Source organism: Stegostoma tigrinum, chromosome 5 (assembly GCF_030684315.1).
Source record: "Stegostoma tigrinum isolate sSteTig4 chromosome 5, sSteTig4.hap1, whole genome shotgun sequence".
Classification (NCBI taxonomy): domain Eukaryota; kingdom Metazoa; phylum Chordata; class Chondrichthyes; order Orectolobiformes; family Stegostomatidae; genus Stegostoma; species Stegostoma tigrinum.
Window position 1 is genome coordinate 103,543,377 of NC_081358.1, and position 20,391 is coordinate 103,563,767.

Genomic DNA, 20,391 nt, shown 5'->3' on the forward strand with positions numbered 1-20,391 from the left:
GAATCAGGGTTATAATAGAAACTTGATTGAGAATAGTACTTTGAAGTTGTCTGTTGCACTAAATCCTCTCAAGTTTTACTGATCACCAGAAAGGAAACAGTGTAAAGCTAATTTTAAATACTAAACACTTGAGCTGTGTTCTATATGTAGTGGCCCACAAAATATTTATATTTTATGTAGTAAATCAATATGATTTATTTATATGTTTTATGTGCTATTAGAACTAAATCTATCTAAATCTTTAACTTGAGTTCTAGAATTAATACAATACATCAGATATCTGCACTCTGTATGCAAAATAAACACTTTTAGGAGCTTTAAAATTTAATTTTTACCACTGGCAGAATAAGAATTTAAAAAATCTTTCTCCTTTTTTTAAACCCAGTGCCTTGGATTACTTGGCAGTCAGTGACAAGATGTGTTTTTTGATATTTTGTTTATTAGGCACTACAGTCATATAAGTGAAATGGTAGAAACAAGCTTGACAAAATTGAAATCGGGCTCAGCTGCAGCAGGCCTCCAGGCTTTATGATATACCTCCAATAAATTATTCGAGATGGAGCTGTTGTCAGTTCAGAGATCTCTCTTGGAAAAGTCCTAAGTATCCCTTTTATCTAAAACTTGAATGTAGTTTTCTTTTGATACAAGATTTTGTTTGTGTTTGACCTATGTTTGTAAGCAGGGAATTTTGCCATTTCCTGATTCCTCCTCTCAATGGATGGTGTTATACACAGATAATTTACAGTATAAAACAATACTTGTTGTTCCTGCCCTTGCAGCAGTTACTGGAGCTTTGCAGCTCAAAGACTTTAAAACACATTCAGGCAGTATTTAAATATTACAAGTGCCTATGTTCACTTCTGTCTTGGCACAATAATTAATTAACGTCTGATCTAGGTACTATCATTTTCTAATTTATGGAACTGCTTTCCTCATTAGTAAGGGTTTTCCTAGCATCTCAATTATGCAAGATCTGGGAAAAATGAAGTTAGTTCATTTGTATGGAGTTAGTAAAATAGAAGACCAGTGATTTAAAATGAAATTGATTATTTATTGGAATGGGAATCAGTTTTTGAGTAGCTTGAACAAGAGAAAACAACGCAAAACAAGCAGTATTAGGTGAACAATTCAGATGACAAAAGGTGAAGTATGAACCTTTTGGATATCCTTCCTGTAAGTTTATGTAGTACATTGCTAACAATGCAAAATCAGCACAAAACAAACCATTGTTTCCAAAAATCACTACAGGAAACCTTTTAAGAACCCCTTAAAATACTCCACAACCTCTCCAACAGCTAAGAAAGGCCTGTCATGTTGCCAATGAAATTCCTGTGATTCTGCCAAAACAAATCCCATGCTGGAACCTAGCCAAAATGACTGGGACTAATATAATGAAGCTGTCTAAAAAGGGGTGATTTGAATCTGTAACAGAAAGCTATCACCACTTGTTGGCATTCTCATTGTTATCACTAATTTGAGCATCTCCTGGCCCATCCACAAAGAAAGATCCCTTGTTGCACAACTACAATACAGGCCCCATGATGGCAATATAACCATCTGAGCAGTTGGCAGATTGCAAAGGCTCTGTGATAGTGGTAGATTGTGTCTCTTCACACAAATGCACCCCCAAATTGCTGAGCACAAAAGAGCCAATTGATAAAACACAGTAAGACAACATCATCTACTATGCCAGATGATGACTTGAATTCCCCCTAAAAGATACCACCATCATCTGCCTAGATAAGACCCGAAGGAATAGGAACAGAAGTAGTCTGTTCAGAAGTAGACCCCTCAGATGTGCTCTGCCCTTAAATAGGATCATGGGTGATCTGACATTCCAGGAGCACTTTCCTGAACATTCTCTGTAACTTTTGATTTCCCCTACTGATGAAGAATCTACCTGTCTGAAGTGAAGGACGTTTTAGCTGCAATGAAAAAAGGGAAGGTGACCAGAGGAGATGGCATCTCCTTCCAACTCGAATATCTTCTTCAACTAGATCAAAAGGACTCCCACTGCTGATTTGATATAATGGAATTCTGGTGTATGGTGGGTGACTGTTGCCATGCTCAATTGAAGCAAGCCAACTGACAACCAAAAAGTGATGACAATCCCATGTGTTATTTATTGACTCCTGAAATCTATCTTGAGGAAAAATGGCTCTCCTGCCAACTTCCAAATGCAACAAGTTTTGTGTCTCGGAGCATAGGGACCAAATCCTGGCAAATGGAATGAGATCAAATTAGGATGTCTGGTCAGCGCAGATAAGTTAGACTGAAAGGTCTGTTTTAATCCTGTATGACTTTATGACAGGATGTCAAAGGAAATCTAAGGCTGGTGCTGTCATTGGTCTTTGGTACAGGCTGATCTAAAGGACTAATTGTGAAGCCGTCAAACATCATTTCTGTGCATCCTCTAAGAACAAGGCTAAGTCATTTAAATGTCCATTTGAGTGATAAAGTCACTTAGTCCACTATTGAAGTACTGAGACAGCGACAAAGCTCAGCACTCTAGCTGATACTGTTCAATGTCTGTAGAAGTGGAATGTCACAATTGAAGTTGGGCAGATTTACTTACATACGTTTATTTTCCCAACAACAATCTTCCATTGATGCAAATCCATCTTAGAGACTGTGTACGAATATTTATAGAAATTGGAAGTCAATCTCCATCAAAGTAACAGTCACTGGATTCCATCTTAAAACAGGAACACAAAGGGCACCCGTCTGTGGCAGTACTACTATGCTACGTGATCTCACATGCCCCTCTTGGAATGAAACTGGAATATGTTAACCTTCCATAGCTATGTGAAGAAGGCATCTGCCAAGTCAGAAGGCAGTGTGGTCTGAATTATTCACCTAATACTGCTTGTTTTTAATTGTTTTCTCAGTTACTTGATTGGCACCATATCCCTAAACATCCACTCCTTCCTACACCAGCACTTAGTAGCAGCAGTTTGTGCTATCAACAGGTACTGCAGAAATTTGCCAAAGCTCCTTAGTCACCACCAATCCCATGACCACCCCCATCCAGAAGGACAAAGACCTTGGATACAAGGGAACTTTACCACCAACCCAAAGTTCCAGTCCAAGCCACTCACCATCTTGGCTTGGAAATATTGCTGTTACTTTCCTGTCATTGGGTCAAAATTATGGAATTCCCTCCCTAATGCCAAAAGAAGCTAGAGTTTTAGGTCAGCAGCAGTTGGAGACAGCAACTGATGACAACCTTGCTAAGGACAACTAGGACAGGCAGTCAGTGCTTCAGACATCAGATATCATCCTTGAATAATTTAATGCCGAGTACTTTGCAGCAATATTATGGATCGGAAGTACTCACATTTGACTGTTTGATGATCAATTGAACATTGCACAGTGGTGTATCACTGGAACTGTTGAGCAGATCCTAATAACCTGGCTGCCTATAGCTCAGCATTCCCCCACACAACGAATGCCATGGCACAACCTTCTAGAAGGTCCAATAAACCAAGGAATCAATTGCCTTCTCATCTACTTGGACATTAGAAACAGTTGATCACTGCTTGAAGTTGCACATTTGGACCCAGGGATCTAGCCTTTTGACAGTGTCCCCTTGACCCTGATGAAGCTTGGGGAGTTTCACAAGATGTTGCAAGCAAACAAACATGTTTGAAACAATAGTAGCCAAATTGGATCCCTGCAGCCAACTCCACCATTTATAAGATCGGAGCGGACCTTATTGTAACTGCAACTCCACGCTCCTGTCTATGCCAATTTAACTCTTCAGTCCCTTGCTTACCAAAAAATTGTCCACCCCTTCCTTAAAAATAATCAAGAAAACTGCCTCCTGCACGCTTTGAGAATAAGTAAAAAAACTTAAGATACTTCAAGATAGAAAATATTGCATTACTTTTGTCTTAAATGGGCAACCTGCAAGTGGAACATTCTGTGGACCTCCAACTATCAGGTCCCTTTCAGCAGCTTATATTTCAATCAAATTGTCTCTTACTCTTCTGACTCTCAAAACACTCATGAATGACCCAATACAGGAAATTTCTGATCTTTGATCTTTCGAGAAGCTCATGAGCAAATGAGAAGTTTTAGACTCTCCATTGTGCAACTATAGTCACTTGGGATACATAACAACTGCTCGATTTACAAAATATAAAGGAGGCGTCAAGAAATAGATTATACTATTCCTGAAACAACGAATTGATTCAACCACTTGAATATAAGATTACAGTTTTTGCTCGATATCTACATCCAGCGTGAGAGTATGTTGTTAAAGAGACGCTGGACTGGATCAGTCAAGACTGTATTCACTGGAGCTTCGAAGAACAGGGGAGGTGGCGAGTTGGGGGCGGAGGAGGAATCTCATAAAACCAGAAAAAATAAATATAAGAAGTATGTTGCTAATAACAGAGAGTCCAGACCAGGGTTACTGGGTGCATCACTCAGAACTGAGGCGAGGAGAATTTTCTTCTCCCAGAGAGTGGCAAGCCTGTGGAATTCTTGACCACAAAAAGTGCTTGAGGCCAAAACACTCAATCTTTTCAAGGAATTTGATGTACTTCTTCAATCTAGTAACAGGATACTGCTTTGGATGGTCAGTCATATTGAGTGTTGGATCAGGCTCTAATGGCCAAATGGCTTACTCTTGCTCCTATTTTGTTTGTTGCATTTACATATAAATACAATGATATAGATCAAATGTTCTGATATCCATAGTAGCTAGTTCTTTGTTTCAAAGCAGTAGTTAAGTTCTATATTTTTCATTAAGAGTCAGCGTTGTCATTTTTTTGAAGTATCTGTATCTTGCAAAACTATCGTTCTGATTTTCTGCACTCCGTATTTGTAAGCTGTACTGAGGGCTTGCTTGACTCGATTGATAACCTCAGCAGATGCTTAAATGTATGACAGGCTGTCAGCCAGTCACCTTGTGTCAGTGACAATGAAGAATTCTGTATTACTGTTTGAGCTTGTCAGTGGTTTTGACAGCTGCCAAGGGCGAGCAAAACATGTTAACAGCTTAAACAGCTGCAGAAAGAGTGACCAAATTTTAATAAAGTCTGTTTATAGCACACTGGTGAATTCAAATAATAGGGTGCTTGAAAGCCTGTGCCACCAGTCTTGTCTTTAGGTTATTCTGAATATCTGAGCTTCACAGTATCCAGGTTATCCATTATTCAACACTCCAAGTTCTCGTCTTCCTTCCATGTAGGATACTTTGGAGTGTTACCAGTCTATATGGAATCGGGATTTCCAACAAGACCTGGAAACCCGTAACTTTGAGGACTGAGGATACTTGCCCCAATTTTTTCTCTATGTTTAAGCTAAATAAATTCAAATGTTTTCACGTTCGAATGTGTGGAGTAGTTCATGCATTTGTGACAACTGGCACAAAATAAATCAAATCAATTGTGCTTTATATTTTGGAGTTTGAGGAACAAAGGAAATACTCCTTTTCACCTGAATAGTGAGCTTGATGAGTTCCTGATGTCGCATCACACTAACAATAATCTTGATTATCCAGATGCCGAGAACAGCACGTAGCTTTCAGTTGAAGTGCATTTTGACAGCTTACTGTTGGCAAATGAATCTCAGTCAAGTGAAGAAGGTTGGGGAATTGGTGATTCAGTACGTGGGGTGTAAAGAAGACTAGGTGAAGGTAGTTGAGGCAAATTGGAAGGGAATTGAGAAGGGCATTGGAAGATTGTGGGGAAGAATCAATAACATTTGGGACTAAGAAGTCTGTTTCACTGTTAGAAGGTTGTGGGGTGAAAACAGCCATTAACAGTCTAGGTTCTTTGAATGTGAGTCGATAGGGCTGCTGCTTTCCTCCTGATTCTACGTTTAGTAAGTATATTTTAAGAAATCTTTCCTTCTGGGTTTTTACCTAGATTTAGTCCCCTAACTGCCTATTAAATTCTTTAGTGCAGCTGATAAATGCAAAGCTTAAGGACCATTTTCTTTTATTTCAAATGTCCAGATGCTATCATGTTTAGTATTTGTAAGGGTAGAACCAATTAGTTGTGTTTGGGCAGGAAAGAAAGCATTGCAAGAAATCAGCAAGGCTAGGGAGCAGAGGCCTAGATTCTAGAAGCTGAGGACATTGCATACTGCTTTCTGTTCTGCTCCACACACTTGCAGCTGTCACAGATTGTGTTGTAGCCGAATGTCTAGACTCTTATATCTCTGATAATACTTAAAATTTGACAAACTTCAAAACTGTTTAAAGATAATTGTATGGAGTCAACAACCAGAAACAAGTTAAATTGGCCTCTAAAGCATTAAAATGGAACCAAATCATTGTCAGCTAGGATTTTTGAGGATTACAAAGATATTAATGCATCAACATAATTAATTTGGGATTAAGAGATTAGAGAGTTTGTGTGGTGTGAAGAGAGAGTCGAAAGTATGCATTTTAACCACCTGCCGCTACTGGCACTTCTGTTCTCCTTCATAGCTTCCCTTCACTGGCACAGAGTGCACACTGCCCCAATGGATTCCTAGTTGAGATGAACCATTAGGCTAAAATTTGTGTTCTCACCTGTCAGCTGTACATTTGTGGCTGTCTTAATTATTGACAAGGAGTTAGTAAGGTATTTTATGCCTTCCTGTTCAATTCGATAGAACCTCCTCTGTCTGGTCTTGCATTATTCTTGCCTATACGCTGCAGTTGACTCCTCTTCACTCTTGGAAAAGCAAACTACTGTGGAAACTAGACATTTGAAATTAAAAAAAATAGAAAATGCAAATAATCAGCAAGATGAACAGTACCTGTTTAAAAACAAAAAAGATTTAAGATTTCAGACAGTAGCCTTTCATCAGAACTTCTGATGGAGGATAATTGACCTGGAATGTTAACTCTGCTACACTGTTCAATGCTGCTGTTCAACATGGTCAATATTTGCAGCACCAACATTTTTTTTCTTTTGTTTTCATCTCCCTCATTCTTACCATGTGTTCTCATTGTTATGGACCAAACCAAAACTCCTCAAAATATATTAGCGAGAAAGCCTAAACCCTAATTTTTCTTATTTTAAAGGCAAGTGCCAGGCATTGCACTCTGGGTGCAATTTGATTGGTGAGACTACCAGACTTGAAGCAAAATTCACTTTTATACACATATACTACAGTTAAAATAGAACAAAAGAAAACAGAAATTGAAATAACTAACCCTATTGGAAAACATAACAGAATAATAGATTATTTAATTACAAAACAGTAACTGTTCCAATATAGTAACATCCCATAAATCCACCTTTTCAAAGGCAAATTCAGTAAAATGGATTGTCTCTCATGCAGTTCTCCAGTCCGGGAGAGAAAAATCGTCAAGAGAATAGCAGAGAGAGTTGTACTGACTTCCAAACTCGGCATCAAGACACCAGCAACTGGCAAATGAAAAATAAAACTAAAAATCCTGGGAGCTTGACCCTACCCATTCAGGCTATCTCCATTGTTTCAACTGGTTAAAAAAAAATCCAAAACCTCACAAACTGTTTACTCTAGTGGCACTGAGTAGACTGCTCAGCATCTCAATGTACCTATTTTTTAAAGAAAAGGGCAAAATTCACCTCTGAAAACCATAGTATCATCACACCATCTATAAGCACAATTGGAGATAGCCAAGGAATTACTATGTGACTGGATACATACACGTTGATTGTTTTAACCTTTTTCCAAATGATTATACCACTAAAGATGAAAAACCCTTTGTCCAGATCCAATTTTTGCAATTAACCTTATGACTTTGGACACTTTTGTGCTTTTTGGCATCCCATCATTTAACACCTTACAAATAAGAAGGGATCAGCCCTTCTCCTCTTCCTCTAGTTGTCCTCACGTCCAAATAAAAGGAACAATTTCTTTGATATAATCTATTTACTCCAAGTCTCAAGTAAAGAAATAGGCTAAAATCAATGTAATTCCAAGTAGAAAATGCCTTGCAGCTTTGCACGATGTCAAATAGTTTCAGGTTAAAATGAGTATAGTCTGTGGAAGGTTGAGAATTGTGTGGCTGTCAGAAGTTGTTTTGCAGAAATGTTCACGTGCAGTGTGGTGTTGCCTTCAGATTCTGTTTTATGAATGAAAAAATGCTGCCAACTTCTCTTTTCAGCCAGTGTAGAAATAAATCAGTCAAATATAGCTGAAATAATCAGGCATTAATAATTTAAAATGTTTTGTTTAAATGTTCTGATTCTTTCAATCTTAATAGTGCGTATTCAAAGTTGAATTATTTTTATATGTGGTAACACTTCGAGTGGAATGAATACTACTTCCCCATTTATGTATTACTGTCAGGTGTATTTATGTTAAAATATAAGCCATTGTGTTTAATTCTGCAGGAGAATATGCAATACACAATGTAAATGATTATTAAGACCTTACTGTGTGTTGTCTGCCTGCAAGTCTGATTCTAAGCTCTCTTTTACAGTGCTTCTGATTACTATGATTATGGCCATGGAACCAGCCAGGAGACATATGAATCATATGGTTAGTAGTGTATAATACAAATTCATTATCTTGAGACTCTCACATTGTTTTCGTAGCAGAGTATTGGATTTATTTTCTACCAGATGAGAAAAACTTGCATTAGCAATTTAATATAAAGGATTTTGTTTTTTTACAAAAATTATATCTCAAAAACAGTCACCTTTTTAAAAAATGTATTCATCAGAAGTGAGCCCACTGGCTAGGTGAGCACTTATTGCCCATCCCTAATCACCCTTGTGATGGTGGTGGTGAGCTGCTGCATTGAAATACTGCAATCTCTTTGGTATAGGCACACCCAAAATGTAGGAAATCTGTGCCTATATTTATACTCCATACATCTTACTCACTGCTGTCAGTGGTTGCTTAGAGGTGGATTATTCACTCAAAGAAAAATTGCTTTCTTGTATGAAAAGTTTGTGCATATAATGGGAGCACAAATGAGTTTCAGGGCTACCAGCATCTTAATGTTTCAATTTCGAAGAAGAGAAAGTGAGACCAAGGAGCAAATATATTGTTCTCAAGCAACTGCAGGAGCATCCCATGACCGTTCAAGTTTGTCTGAACAGAAGTGGATCACTAGGAAAATGCGGATGCAATCATGTAGAGAAAATTGTCATCTCAGGAAGGGTAAGTACAACTCTTCATGTTGTAATCCTTTCAATCACTTCTATCACTCCCTCACATGACTATGTCAAGAATTCCATCCTCTCTATCGAGTAAATAAATATACCGCCACAAGAGCGTACAGCAACCTATATCGTTCTCAGTCCAGGTATCCTTGCATCTTTCTTTGCTCCCTGTGTTACATATGACCATTCACATTTCCTATCCTAACACTTAAATAATGATCACCTAGTCTCAGCAGTTGACTCAGCCGTAGAAGTCCTACAGTATGGAAGAAGGCCATTTGGCCCATCATGTCCACCAACCCTCCAAACAGCATCCAACCCAGACTTTACCTACCACTGTATCCTTGAAACTCTCAATTTCCCATGGCTAATCCATGTTGCTGGCACAATCCTGGACAGTGGGCAATTTAGCATGGCCAGTCCACCTAACTTGCACACCTTTGGACTGTGGGTGAAAACTGGAGTACCCAGAGGAAATCCACACAGCCACTGGGAGAATGCCCAAACTCCACACAGTCCCGCAAGGCTGGAATCGAACTTGGTTCCCTGGCTCTGTGAGGCAGCATTGCTAACCGCTGAACCACCATGCTGCCACTCGTACATGCCCAGTTATTTGGCTTTAAATTCATTACCCCTCCACCTTCATTCAATCTTGCTTCTTCTCTATCTTTCAGTGAATGCTATAGATTCATAAACTCAATCTGTGTTTATTTACATTTTCAACACGTATTCACTAATGCTAGTGAACAAGCCAAGTGACTTCAGTGAGGAATTCAGAATTATACCTTCTACCCAAGCATATCAAACATTGATCTGCAATGAACAATGGGTAAGACGAGGTTGATGACCTGCCTGAATATGGTGCTAACAACCCTTCGCTCACCTGTATTGCCAATAGTTTACATGTTTGACTTTTATTTTCCATTCTAATCTTTGCTCTTTTCCTCTCTATTGTAGGTATGTTCCAACAGTGAGATTCTTGAAGACTTGGTGGAGGAGGATAATCCCATTTGAGTACGCAGCATCCTGTGCTGCATCGCTCCCAGGTTCCTGAATGGCTGTCCTCCTGGGTGCTGCACATAGTGAAAATACAGTTGCTAGGATAATTGAGAAGACATCTCATTGGTTCTCTCTCTCTCTCTCCCCCCCTCCCTCCCTCCCTCTCTCTCTCTCTCTCTCGCTCTTTCCCCACCCCCCCCCCCCCCCCCCGCTATCATCTTTATTTCTTTCATGCTGCGTCTTTTTCATCATCCCCTACCAAACCACTGGCCTCTGACAAACAGTATGAGATTTTAAAATGGGACATAACAGTGTGGAGCTAGAGGAGGGTTCCTCTGAAGAAGGGTGCCGTCCCAAAACGTCAGCTTTCCTGTTCCACTGATGCTGCCTGGCCTGCTCTGTTCCTCCAGCTCTACACTGTGTTATCTCTGATTCCAGTATTGGTAGTTCTTACTGTCTGAGGTTTTAAAATGATGGGTTTCAGTACTATGACTGGAGTCATCGCTAGATTGTCTGGTGCCGTCTCCTTTGGCATCAGAAATTTGCATTCCACCAATAATGGGACTCTCCCAGAAGAAATCTATAACACGCCATGTAATTTTTATGGAATCTCAGAAGGCTATATATACACTTTAGCATTTATGTTGGAGAGTCAGACTGGTTGAAACAAGAAAGGACTTTGAGAAGTGATGAGCTTTCGCTCCACAGCACAGTAGTGGTTGGATATTGGATGTGGATGTGCAATCTTATGCCAGCCATGATTCCGTTAGAAGCATTCTTACTTTGTGAATTTTAAGATTTGGATTGAAGTTGCACAAAAATTAAGCCTGATACTGGAGTGCCATTCCGAAAGAGTGCTATCTGCCAAAGCTGCAGTTTTTCAAAAGGAGATATTAATTTAAGGCTCCGTGTGTCCACACGGATGAACGTAAAATATCACATATATACTATGATTAAGACAGTGGCCTAAGAAAAGGATACAGCATTTGCAAGCAGCTTCAGCTAGAAGTGCTAAACTGACAGTCTATCTTCTGACATCCCCAGCATCGCAGATGTCAGCCTTCAACAATTTTGATTCACTCCACTTGATGTCAAGAAACAATTGAAGGCCCTAGATACTGCAAAGGCTATGGGCCCTAGCAAAATTCTGGCAATGGTATTTAAGATACCTGTTCCAAAACTAGCCTCCTCTCTAGCAAAGCTGATCAAGTACGGTTAGAGCATCTGTCCAGCATATAGAAAATTGTCCATATATGCAAAGTCTATAAAAAGCATGCTAAATCAGACTGCATCAATTACTGCCTCATCAGTTTCTGTTCTTAGTCAGCAAGAAAAATTACGGAAAGTGTTCTCGATAATGTTACCAAGTGGCACATAGTCAACAACGTCTTGCTGATGAATGCGCTGTTTGGGTTCTATCAGGACCACTCGGCTCCATGGCCTAATTACAGCCTTGATCTAAACGTGGACAATAGGACACAATTCAAAAAGGAATGTCATGGTGACTGCCCTTGATGTCAAGGCAGCATTTGATTCTGCCGACAATCAAGGATCCCCTAACAAAGCTAGAATCAATAGAAATTAGAGGAAAGCTCACTATTGATTGGAGTCATTACAAACACAAAAAATGATTGGCGTTGGTCGAGAGCAGTGGTCACAGATCATGATTGCAGAAATACATCGAAATAATATCCTAGACTTGCCCATCTTCAGAAACAAAATCAGAAATTACTGGAAAATCTCAGCAGATCTGACAGCATGTGGAGAAGAAGAATTAAACTGTCGGGTTCAATGACCCTTCTTCAGAACTCTAGAAGTTCTGATTTTCAGCATCCACACTTCTTTTTGTTTATGCTTTTCACCTGCCTTCAGCTTCTTCTTCATTTGATTTTCCCTCTGTCTTAAGGGTTTGCTGATGATTGCACAATGGTTAGCATTATTCATGACTCTTTCAGATATATGCCTAAAAGACCCGGAGAATATTTCAGGTTTAGGCTGATAAGTCGCAATATTTTTTCTACCTAAATGCCAGGCAATGACCACGTTCCGTGAGAGAATCCAATCATTGCTTCTTGATGTTTAGTGGCATTACCATTGCTGAATCCCCTATTCGCTGTATCCTGGGGTAAGCCATTGACCAGAAACTAAACTTAGTGATATGAATATCATGACAACAATAACAGGTTAGGGGCAGTGAGCTCTGCCTGATATCCCAGAGTCTTTTCTAGTATCTATAAAGCACAGGTCAGGAGGAATACCTTCACTTGCCTGAATGTGTGCAACTGCAACAACACTCAGCTTTTCCTTGTCAGATCAAGCTCCTTGTTTGCCACCCAATCTAATGCCTTCAAAATGCACTACCTCTATAGCAAACTTAGTGGCCGCAATGTGTGCCATCTACTAGAAGTGCTGCAGAAATATACCTAGGCTCCTTAGACAGCAACTTACAAACCACTACATCTATCATCTTGAAAGATAAGGACAGCAGATACATGGGAACGCCACCAACTGCAAGTACCGCTCCAGTCAGTGACTTGGAACCTGACAGCATTGTGTTGTACCTATGCCACGTGGATTGCAGTATTTCAAGAAGACAGTTCACCACCACCTTCTCAAGGGCAATTCAGAATGGTTTATAAATTGTAATCCAGCCCAGAACCCAGGAATGATAATTTAAGCAATGCAGGTGAGTAATCCTCCGTGTTTTGGCCAATATTTATATTTCAATCAACTATCACAAAACACTGAGTTTGTAGTCATTATAGCATTGCTGTGGAAAGTTCCTTTGGTGCAAATTGACTACCATGTTTCCTACATTACAATAGTGACACCTCTTCAAATGATTATAAAACAACTTGAAATGCTTGGTGGTCATTTAAGACAATATAAAAATGCCAAGATTTCCATTTTTCTTAAGATATCAACATAATAATTACTTAGATACTCACTGTAAATAGTCCCATGGTGCCAGCAGGTTAATTGGAGCCGACTTTCCAGCAACAGATAAATGCAGCAATCTATAGCCAGACACTTGGTTAAGAACTGAGAAGTTACTGGTCGTACATATTTCAAAGGTCTCAATATGATGAGCAACCACCTTCTGCCAACCTTGCTAAAACTCATCAGGAAGCAGCCCATTGCAGTAGTGAAGTTAGTAAACCTACCTTGAAGAAAAAGTTGCTTGTGATTTTCTTCGCAGACTTCGTGTTATCAGTATCATCAATATAGAAATTCTGACTCATTGTTTGTTTAATGCAGATTGAAGACAAGAAAAGATGTAATAAAGGCTGGATGGAATACAATCCTAACAGGGCTAGATAGACTACATGCAGGGAAGATGTTTTCCTTGGTTGAGATGTCTAGAAGTAAGGGACATAGTCTCAGAATATGGGATAGACCATTTGGAACTGAAACATTTGTTTTTCACTCCATGGGTAATGATTAGGTGAAGTTCTGTACCGCAGAAGATAACAGAGGCCAAGTCATTGAATATGTTCAAGAAGGAGATTAAACCTAAAATTTGGGGCTTAATGGCATCAAGAGATGTGCGTGAAAGCAATAATATGACAAAGAGATCAGGGTGAATCATGAAAGCAGGAACACTAATCAGCTGGACCATTTGAAGTTAGTGCTGAGTTCAAATAGATTTAGTTTTCACCGTCCAAAGAGCTTTGAGCTTCAGTGTTAGAACCATAGTTTTATGTTTGAGTTGTAAGTACTTGTGAACGAAGGACTTAAGGTCTGTTTGAGTCTCACAATCTGAAATCTAGATGTTTAGACCTTTGACATTAAAAGAAAGTATCTACAGCTTTCACTTATAAATCAACATATATTCCTGTACTGTAATGACAGGCTATTAGGTTGAGCTGAGAAAAAGAAAATATTAGCTATGTGTTATTGTAATTTTAATGGAATCTAGCATTTACATTGCTAAGTGTTTGTATTTTAAGTGAGCTCATTATCAATGCTTGGCTAAGTTTCCAAAGGTCCAGAACCAACTGTCTCAATTGTGGGTCTTACAGACATTTTGGTTGACAGTTTAAAGAAGTTACCAAAGGATTAAATGTTTTTGATCTGACTGAAATAGATGGAAGTATGGCTATAACTAGGTCAAAGAAGACAGGTTTACAGCATCGATAAATCTTACAAATTGACCACCTCAACTTATTAGTCAAAATCCAGCTCATAAAATCAATATACAACTAAGGGAGAAAGTTGTTGGAGACTCTTATGTTATTGTTAAGGCTTCTAACAAATACTTGTGCACCTGACAAAGAAGTATTTAGTTAAGGAAATAAACTCTTGAATAAACTCTTATTATTTGCGAGTGAGTGAGTGTGTCACAGAACCAACAGTTAACACTGAATGGGAATATAATGCACTAAAGATTAAATTAAATTCTCACCATATTCCAAGTTCCCCCAAAATGTTACAATATTGAAGTGGAATCAGGAGCTTTTCTTCACATCCAGGTATTTATCTCATTGAACTATACTGGACTGTTAAGGGGCTTGACGGATTAAATGCTGAAAAGATATTTGCCCTCATGGGAGAGCCCAGGCCCAGAGTGCACAATCTCAGAATAAGGGTGTCAGTTTAAAACCAAGACAAAAAGGAATTTGTTTTCCGAGGGTTGTGAGTCTTTAGAACTCCTTGCTACAGAGAGCCGTGGGGCAGAGTACTTGTCAGTACCTAAGGCTGAGATAGATAAATTCTTGATCAGTATGAGAATCAAGTGCCAGGGGAAGAATGCAGGATACTGGATAATAGCAACGTCCAATCAGCCAAGATCTGTTGAATGGCAGAGCAGGCTGAAGGGACCAAACCGTCTACTCCTTTTCCTATTTCTTAGGGCTTTATTGGAAATCTAACTTTAGAGATTCGATCATTAAAAATGTTAAAACTGAGTTTTATAGTTTGCTAGGTGAAGGTGATGATGAACCAGGTGAGTCATAAAATTGAAGTACACATCAGTCATTATGATCAATTTATTAATTACTGAACAGATTTGAGAATGCCCTACGTCTATGCCTATATTCATAATAGCTTTATTTTGACATCTCCCTTTCAAATAACATGCAATAAGATACTGAACTTAACAAATACTAAACAATATAAACATAGTCTAAGAAGCATTTAAAACTTTCTTTTTAGATCGCATGATTGAAAGTTTTTGTATATATTTCTATGCAATGTCAAATGCGAGTGATACAATTCCTGCATCAGACTTATCTGAATGCAGTTTTGTGTATGACATCTCTATATCTCAGTAAAAAATGTTCATCCAGCTTCACACTTTGTTATCTATGAAGTGCAAACTGTCTTTTTTTTAAATCAGCAAATGATAACTGACCATCAAGGTCTAAATTAAGCATGTGTTACAAAAATGACTTGTCCTACATAGATATTCCCACCATTTCAGGTCATGCTTTAACTATGCAATTTGATTTGAATGTGAAACAAAATATGTAATTACTTTATCAGTCAGGTATTCTGGTTTGATCACTCAGCCAAATTGTCTCCAGAGCTGTCCCTGAAATCTAGTTCCATCTCGGTTCTGGTTTATACAAAACTGTATAGAATTAAATGCAAAATTCTGACAATCCTATTAATCATTTTCAGAATCAGAAACAGCTTCCACAAGATAAATACATATGAACGGAAATTTCATGAAAGATTTATTTGACTTTAATATAGCATCTGCCTAGAGACATTATTCGTTGGTTTAACTTTTGTGATGAAAGAGTTAATATAAAATGCATAAAATAAAAATATTGTTCTACAACATTAAAGCAGTTACTTAGAGAATTAATCTATTGATCATTGTATTTGCTTATAGATAGCATTTTTTTTAAAGAAACGTTCTGTTTTACAATGTTAGTCTGTCATATGGGAATTCACTTGAAAACCTATACTCTGCCATCTGAATTTCCAGTAGATATTATTGTGGGCTGCTTGACTGCTCTAATGGAGATTTGTTTTTCTGTAATAACCACAATAGGTCAGGAAGAGTGGACGAACTCCAACTCACGGATGAAAGCTCCTCCAGCAAGAGCACCTAAAGGAGCATACAGGGAACACCCCTATGCACCCCGATACTGATTCTTCCATCTATTCTGTGAAATACAATCATCAGTTAGCTGTTTCTGCAGTGATGTACGCTGTTAAAAGTAATTGGTTATTTTATATAAAAGTTTTTTCTTCTTAAATACAACAGATCTGTTTAAACAGTTCTGAATTCTTGTATGAAGTCATTTAGTCTTTGAATGGAGAGATTATTTGATCTCTGGAAGGAGGTGGGTGGAAAGAAAGACTTTGATCTTATATGCTCTGTTGGAAACAAGTAAACAGGATTAACACATTTTTTAATTTTAACTAGCCTTTAAAAATCTATTACCAAACTAGGTTTGATAATGTAGATCACCTTAAAATGTAAACACAAATTCAGTTAACATCAATGGTTTTTTTTGTTTTGCTTTTAGTTTAACCTAGTTTTAAGTTTTTTTGGTTTGAACTTTTAAGTTTAGCTTGTGTTAGAGCATTATCCCTTGTAAACTTTTACTTAAACCAAGTAAACTCCAAATGCCAAGTAAAGTTGTATTCTTTTGTAACTGAAGTCTCCAGATATTCTGTAGTGTTGAGATCAAAGACATTGACTATTCTTGCTTGATACAAATAAAGTTTTGAGAAAAAACAAGCTTGCTGTGTGTGACATATCAGTAACTTTGATACGTTTTCTTATAACACCAAATAAATCCACAAAAATCTTTTAAACAGGGAAAATATACTTTTGTCTTTTTAAAATTTTCTTTTTAAAAAAAAGTCAGTTTGTGTTGAGGTTGATACAGAAATATACCTGAATGATGTTTTCAAAAAAATCAAAAAAGTCCATATTGTTGGCCTTTGAAAATACACTACTGAGCAGTGAATATATGAAGAATGTGATCAGCATTTCATCTTCTCTAAGCATTTTTTCACTAGTGCACTTTGGGATTTTTATGAGAATTACCTAAATGAACCCTCCGCTGGAAGCAATTAAAGCTTTTTAGAGGCAAACAGACTTGACTAATGTGGCATTCGTCAGAGGCAGTGGATGTGTAACCCTTAAAAGGTCTTCAGTTGCAAAGGTAAATGAATCAAGTAGATTTTAATATCACTTAATTTACCTTTAACATTTAAAACCAGTAAACGCTAAAAGAAAACAAGGTTGTAAAGCTGTTAGAGTAAAAAAACTTACTGTAGAAAAGGTTCAAGTACTTCTAAACTCCTAACAATTATAAATCAATCTTGTAATTCTGTAGAGACTAAACTATATAACTGCAAAGTAAGCAGTAGCTGATCTCTTAAATTCTATCCTGTTAAACAAGTGTAAAAACCACATAACCTTTGTCTATAATTTTTGTATAGTTAGCCTCAAATGCTTTAATGTTTGATATTGAATCAGAATAAATTCACTCTAAACAATGTCTTTTTTTTTCTAGCATTTTGTCTAGTGATTGTTTAAGGCTTGTCTGTTTTCTAAGAGTTATTATTTCATTCTGGCTTTTGGTGTCTTCCTAATATATTCATATCCATGATTTTTTTTCCCTCCATTTATAGGATCTTTTCTCACATTTCTGGCCAAAATGGGAATGAAGTGATTCTGGAACTAGGCATTATGGTACGTATTTAGAGTGATCTTCATGCCATTGTTGGAGGCATTGATCCTTTGAGTGACAAATGTCATCAGTCAAAAAGATATTCTTCTGTAACACAGATATTTTCCATTGTTCCATCCTTTTTATCATACTCTCTTTCCTTACATTGACTTATTCTAGTGTACTGCAGTTTGAATGCCCTAAACAATCAGGTGCCTCAAGAAGTCATTTTTAATATCTGACTGCAGATGCTGAATGCCCATTCCAACTTCTGAAGCTGATTCATGAAGTCTATAGGAGTTCCCAAACATGCATTTACTGGGAAGGCAGGCACTGCAGTCTGTCTCAATCCAGCTACTACCTAATATTATCTATTTGCCAGCATCTTGCGGCATGAATTATTTGATTTTGATGAGTGAAAGCTGGTTTTCCTATTCCAACCTAACAATGCTGAGGATGAATGCATTGTCATTTCTGAGACATATCAGTTCATCCAGCACAGACTCCAAACGAAACAGAAATCTTTTCTGATTCATGTAGCTCATTACTGCAGATATGTTGTTGGTAAAATAATTGAATTATTTATCTACAGATGTCTGAATGCTGACTATTAGCTATGTAGATATCTGGGCCTTGGTTTTTCATTTACTGAATATTCTGAATGTAGAAATTTTGCATGTAGCAATAGTTAGTGCAGTAAAACAACACAATCTTACTCAAAAAAGTAGTTCTCAGTAGACCTGCGTATGTAAAATTAAAATGTTATGATTGGTAATCCTTTTTGAATTACAAAGATGGAGATGATTAAAGTATATGTAAGAATTCAGAGGGGATGAAATTAACTTTCATTGATTTCAGTTCATTGTAAAGCATCTAAAGGATTAATTTAGCATGAAAGAAAAGTTTTCAATAACATTTTGAATAACATGATGGTATCTTAGTTTTTTAATCAAGGGCTGCAATCATGATTTGCTATCGGCATACTCGTTCCAATACACAGATGGCCTAAGCCTGGGATTCTGTAGAGCACTCCAAGGAGTTGTAAACTATAGAGAGAAATTTATTTTTAAAGTAACTGGAATAAAAATGGAAGAACTTGAAAATATATAATTGTTACATTGTACCCAAAATGAAAAAAAGACAACGATAGGTATTAGTTGCCCTCCTTGGTAAGGCACTCACCTAAGCTAGAAGTGCTGAAGCAGAGCTAAAGAACTTAATCTCAGCTTGTATATCATTTCACTACAGAGACACTGTTGCATTTTCTTTAGGGGTACCATATCTCCAATGAGATTTTAAACCAAACTCCTGTCTCCTTCATATGTTGGTAAAAGATCCCATGATGTTATTTGAAGCAGAATAAGGAGCTCAAATGGTGCATATTTTCATTGCCATTTTTGTTGGCTATGAAGTACTTTGGCATATCCTGAGGAAAGTAAAATGCCTTCAAATAAAAGTTTGTTGTTTTATTTTCCAGATGCTGATTGAATCTCTTAACAGTTTTATAATTTAATCTAAACCAGAAGGCTGTAATTGTACTCCATGGAAAAGATCACTTCAGCTTTTGTCTTAATCTGTAGCCATCTCATTGAGGCAGTACTTGTCATACAAAATAAAACTGCAGATGCTAAAGATCTGAAACAAAAACAAATTGCTGGAGAAGTTCAGCATGTCTGGCAGCATTTGTGGAGAGAAAGCAAAGTTAATATTCTGTGTCCAGTGACCCTTCAACAGAACTTTGGAGTTCTGAAGACCCCTAATATTATCTCTGCTTCTCTCCACAGATACTGCCAGACCTGCTGGATTTCTCTAACGATTCCTGTCTTTGGTGCTTATTACGCAAACTTGTTAAAATGCTTGCAGAACTGGGGCACAGTCATTTCAGTTTACTAATATATGGCTTGAAAGCTCTTGACCTTCTGAGTCTGTTTTCAAATTGTTTACAAAAAGGACAAAACTTCCTGAATCTGCTCCACGGTTTTATGCAATTCAGCCTTCCTAATCATAAACCTCTCCTCTCTGTATGTTAATTCATACCCTTCCTTCTAAATTTAATTCCTATCTACCTTAATGTAAGCTTCTCTTAACTACTGCTGTGATATTTTGGGGTAGTGGATGTTCTCCCTGATTCACATTCCCTATAACATTTCCAAGCTCAGTGTATATCCGTTGTGAGAGAGGAATGTCATTGCAGATCGATCTCCTTCCTTATTTTAAGTATCTCAGGCAGATTGTCATTTAATCTCATCACTAGGACTCAATAACACAGTTCTACTCTGGTTTTCCCCACGGCTAACTCCGTTCATTCCTGTTTTGATCCAACTGAATCATGTTCAGATATTTTGAAAATTATTTTTCCTTAATCATGGCACTGTGTAAAAGAGATGCCAGAGGACTGGAGAACTGCAAGTGTTGTAGCCTTGTTCAGGAAAGCTTGTAAAGATAATGCCAGGAATTACAAACCGGCCAGTTTAACATCAATGGTGGGATGCTTCTAGAAACAATTATTTCAGGATAGAATTAGTAGTCATACAGAAAAGGGTAGGTTGATTAAGAGAAACTATCCATAGGTTTCTTAAGGGGAAACAGTGTTTCACTAACTTACTGAAGATTTTTTGAAGAGGTTACGGAAGGGCATGATGAAGATAATGCTG

The 20,391-nt window shown here is 37.7% G+C and overlaps 1 protein-coding gene across 5 annotated transcripts in view; it reads left to right on the plus strand.

The window, feature by feature from the left end:
• The window catches only part of LOC125451806 (KH domain-containing, RNA-binding, signal transduction-associated protein 3), a 176,837-nt gene that overhangs the window by 147,329 nt on the left and 9,117 nt on the right, over positions 1–20,391 (plus strand). For 2 of the 5 annotated variants that reach the window (XR_007247395.1, XR_009445787.1), the window contains 3 exons: positions 8,414–8,472; positions 16,102–16,270; positions 17,700–17,760. Coding sequence is in view for 1 of the 5 variants with exons in the window: in XM_048529402.1 (XP_048385359.1) it covers positions 8,414–8,472; positions 16,102–16,202 (160 nt within the window). In the remaining 4 variants the exon portion in view is untranslated. Of the gene's footprint in view, positions 1–8,413; positions 8,473–16,101; positions 16,798–17,067; positions 17,228–17,699; positions 17,761–20,391 lie in introns of those variants that run through there. The other 3 variants (XR_007247396.1, XR_007247397.1, XM_048529402.1) reach the window with 3 other exon arrangements.